The following is a 4,301-nucleotide window of genomic DNA, read 5'->3' as shown; positions in this document are numbered from 1 at the left end:
TAGACCAGTACCAAAAAAAAATATTTTATATAAGTAATTTTACATTTACTATTTTATTTGACCATTAAAAAAAATATTATTCCTAATACATTTTGTATAAATGAAATGTTTTGCCAGCCAACAAAATGGCGACCATCCACAGCTGAGTTTCACTTGTAACAATGTAAATTGTATAGGAGTTCCTTGTAGTATAGAAGTCTGACCGCGGTGTACGAGAGTTCTTATCTAACATACGAAAAAGTGAACTACTACTAACGCTCCCGGCGGTTGTTAATTGGAACTACAATATTATAATATTCACATTTCCCATATTCCCATAAGAATACAATATTGATGAAGTTTATATAAGCAACTAGATAGCGCTATAGTGTAACTTTTAATCAATTTTAGATAAGAACAATTGGTGATCACAAAATATCGACTCGTTCACTCGTGGTTGTACAACCATTCAAATATTCTATCTATAGCCGTGTTATTATCTTTATCTACAACTACAACTGGTCTCATAGATAAGTAAGAAGTGATAAAAACATATGTTCGCCTGTTTTCAAAAGACAACTTATTTATCAACTATCAAGTTTAAATATAACTGTTTTATTATAGTAAGGATTTAGTATTATACCTTACTTGATGTCTTCTGGTCTTCATACTTATATATCGTGTTTTTCAGACTTTCAGTATTAAGTGGTCAATAGGCAGTACTTATTCCTAACCTCAATGGTAATTTTACACTGTACACAGTAAGTTGACGGCCCAGCATTTCGGTCACGGACAGTTATTGAAATAAATATTTAGTGATGTTCTACATTATAGGTAATCTTCTATGAACCGCTTTGGTAAGTAATAAATATTAAAATAAAATATTTAATTTAGTTCATAAATACATTAATTTTTTTATGTAGCGAATAATATACTAAAATGGATACAAGCAACGATTATTTATTTGCTCTACAATTGCAAAACGAGTTGGCCAATTTTGAAGAAAACGAGGATCTACTCAATATAATAGATGTGACAAAATCTAGCAACAGTTTGGCTGCCGGCTCTAGTAGTGGAAATGTAATTGATTTGACTGATATCAATACCAATGTTAAAAAACAGAAGCGTAATGCTGTCGATAATTTATCTCGACCAATTAAACGGCCATGTCCTAAAAATGTAGAGGGTACCGAAAGTGTAGTAGACCATTCTTGGGAAATGTTGGATCCAAATCCAGACATACACGGTCTATTTTTGGCATTTAATCGACAGTATTTTTGGAGTAAATTGGACTCAGTCATGATACAATGGAGCAAAAGGATGACAGTCTGTGCTGGTTTATGTAGATATGAAAATGGGTTTTGTTCCATTAGCCTTAGTGAACCACTGTTGAAACTCAGGCCTCGAAAAGATTTAGTTGAAACATTACTACACGAAATGATTCATGCATATTTGTTTCTTACAAATAATAAAGATCATAAAAATAGAGATGGACATGATGGACATGGACCAGAGTTTTGTAAACACATGTACAGAATAAATGCAGCAGCTGGTACTAAAATATCAATTTATCATGATTTTCACGAAGAAGTAAATGTGTACAAAATACATTGGTGGAAATGTAATGGGCCATGTCAATATAAGAAGCCATTTTATGGAAATGTAAGAAGGTGTAAGAATCGTGCACCGGGGCCATATGATAGGTGGTGGACTCATCATCAAGCTACTTGCAGTGGAATTTTTATTAAAATCAAAGAACCTGAAGGGTTTGGATTAAAAAAAAAACCAACTGTTTCAAAACAGTTGGATGTTAAACCTGTTAATAAAATTACAAATTTCATTACAATATTGGATTCTCCAATAAACAAAGTTCATCATGATGGTTCTGAAATATATTCTAAATCAAAAGAAAATGATCAAAAGCCTCAGTTTGATAACAAATCAAATTCCACAAAGAAAGTTTCTGATACGAAAATGTCTTCTGAACCTAATGAATGCGATAAACAAAATGTTCAACAGGGTGTATATTTATTGAATGATTTGTATGAGGGAAATGATTTTGATGACGATGATATTGGTGATTTGTATGATGGAATTTCTCAATGTCCCATTTGCAATAAACCTGAGTTAACAGACTGGTTGAATGATCATTTACAAAATTGTAAACAGTTGAGAGAGATGTTTGGCGATGAAATTAATGATAAATGTAAATGCCCAGCTTGCAATGATACAGTTGATAGATCCTTAATGAATGAGCATTTAAATAATTGTAAAATGTTGATAAATGTATTTGAAAATGACTCTGAGGATATTCCTGATGATACTAATTATGTAAACTGTCCATGTTGTGATAAAATGGTCAAAGACAGCAATATTAATACACATTTAGATATTTGTATGTCAACAGAATCACTAAAGCCAATTCATAATAAAAATAATTTAAAATGTCCATGCTGTGAAAATATATTTAAAAATGTTATAGAATTGGATGATCATATAGATAACTGTTCATCAGTATGTTAATAATCATAATACATTATTTTATATACTCAATAATTAATATATTACATCATGATGTTTTTTTTTTTTTTTTTATCTTCATTGTATCTAAAATAAAATATAAATACATGTTTATTAATAAACATGAATTGATTTTATTTTAAGTGAGTTGTATAGGAAGCACTAAGGCAAAATCACATATAGACATAGGTGTTAATTTTCTAATTTCAAATTTAGATTAATAATCCAATAATTGAATACTTAAAATATATAAAAACTATTTGGTTTCTGTGTGTCTATTTAAAGATGATTAATAAATTTGTATCTATATGTATATAAATATACAGCCTTATAGATACTATTTTTTTTTTTTTTTATTAACCAACCTTTTCATATAAACGATGTAAAATTCAACAAAAATTAATTTTAAAAATTTAATTTAATTAATTTTGTTATAATGTTTTATAATTGTTTTTTTTATAATATTTCCTATTATTTATTAGTTTCATGATATAATTACGAGTACCAGAGGATATTTGGCGAGATGGTTAGCAAATCGAAAGAATAAAATATGACAACAAAATATAAACATTTTATAAGTTATTATATTAATATATATATATATATTTTTTTTTATTTTCATGATTTTTTCCCATGATATGCATGTGTAGCACAACTTAATTTTTCAAAGGAGATCCATTTTGAATACCATTTTGGATTGGTTGAATTTTTTCAAATAATTTTGTATAATCAACTTCTTGTATACTAAATTTGTAATAAAGCGATTTCAAATTGGGTTTTTTTCTGTATTTTATACACAGGCAGAATTTGTACTACTTATTATTTCCTTTAATAGGTAATAATTTAAGCTATATCAATAAATTTTGATTGAAACAAGGTGTTAAGAAATTAAGAAAAAATTAAGTACATTAAAAAAAAAAGGTTTATACTTGCCATTTAAATTTGTTATGAGTTCTTATTTAGTCCATTCTAAATTTAGAATACAAGTTGATACATGAAAATTACTTGACTTAATTTAACCACTCCAAGTATTTTATTCAAAATAAAATAAAGTTGTGTTGTGCATACAAAGTTAAAACAGTCAAATATACAATATACTAAAAAATAAATTGTTAACTACTTTCTGACACTTCTTTTAGTTATCGTATACAGTATACCTATCTGTATTTTTAATTTTATTAGAAAAACAATTGAAAAATCAAAAAATGATTTCTTTAAACTGCAGTATAACCTCATTAATCCGAACAGTCGTTTAATAAAATGTAAACGCGTATTTTGAGCTGCAGACTAAAATAAACATGAAAAGGAATCCAACGAATTTCCCATATTATATGCATGTGATCGCAATTATTTCTACAAATTATCATTCACAGTATCCAATTGTTAATTACATAATACATACACGTATTTTGATTATTTTGTTTAATTCAGACAACCTAGAGCCCCAATTAGTCAGGATTATTGAGGTTATACTGTATATAGACTCAATTTTCATAAAGGCGCTCATTAGAAAGGTTTTTGAATTTTTTATACTTAAATAATTCTGTAACAAAGTACTTATAAAATCACTTTTTTAAAATCTTACAAATTAACATTGTCACCTTTTTGAAAAAAAATTTGAATTGTAAGTTTAGAATAAACGGATTCAAAATTAGATATTTTTATAACAGAATTGTTTATTTTGTATATTGATCAACTACAAAGTCAGGAATATCATTTTAAATGTCGTTAGGTACGTCAAAAACAAAAATGTTCTCTTTTTGAGCTTGTATAAACAAATGGCTTCAACTAAATATTCTAGA

The 4,301-nt window shown here is 27.4% G+C and overlaps 1 protein-coding gene across 1 annotated transcript; it reads left to right on the top strand.

Moving 5' to 3' along the window:
* Nucleotides 1–398: 398 nt before the first annotated feature.
* LOC132948064 (DNA-dependent metalloprotease dvc-1) lies at nt 399–3,314 on the top strand. Its single transcript, XM_061018344.1, has 3 exons — nt 399–602; nt 671–836; nt 903–3,314. The coding sequence occupies exon 3, from the start codon at nt 919–921 to the stop codon at nt 2,500–2,502; it is 1,584 nt and encodes a 527-aa protein (XP_060874327.1). The 5' UTR covers nt 399–602; nt 671–836; nt 903–918; the 3' UTR covers nt 2,503–3,314.
* The last annotated feature ends 987 nt before the right edge of the window (nt 3,315–4,301 follow it).

Source organism: Metopolophium dirhodum, chromosome 7, assembly GCF_019925205.1.
Source record: "Metopolophium dirhodum isolate CAU chromosome 7, ASM1992520v1, whole genome shotgun sequence".
Taxonomy (NCBI): domain Eukaryota; kingdom Metazoa; phylum Arthropoda; class Insecta; order Hemiptera; family Aphididae; genus Metopolophium; species Metopolophium dirhodum.
The sequence above is the reverse complement of the archived record's forward strand: the minus strand, read 5'-3'. Positions and strand labels throughout refer to the sequence as shown.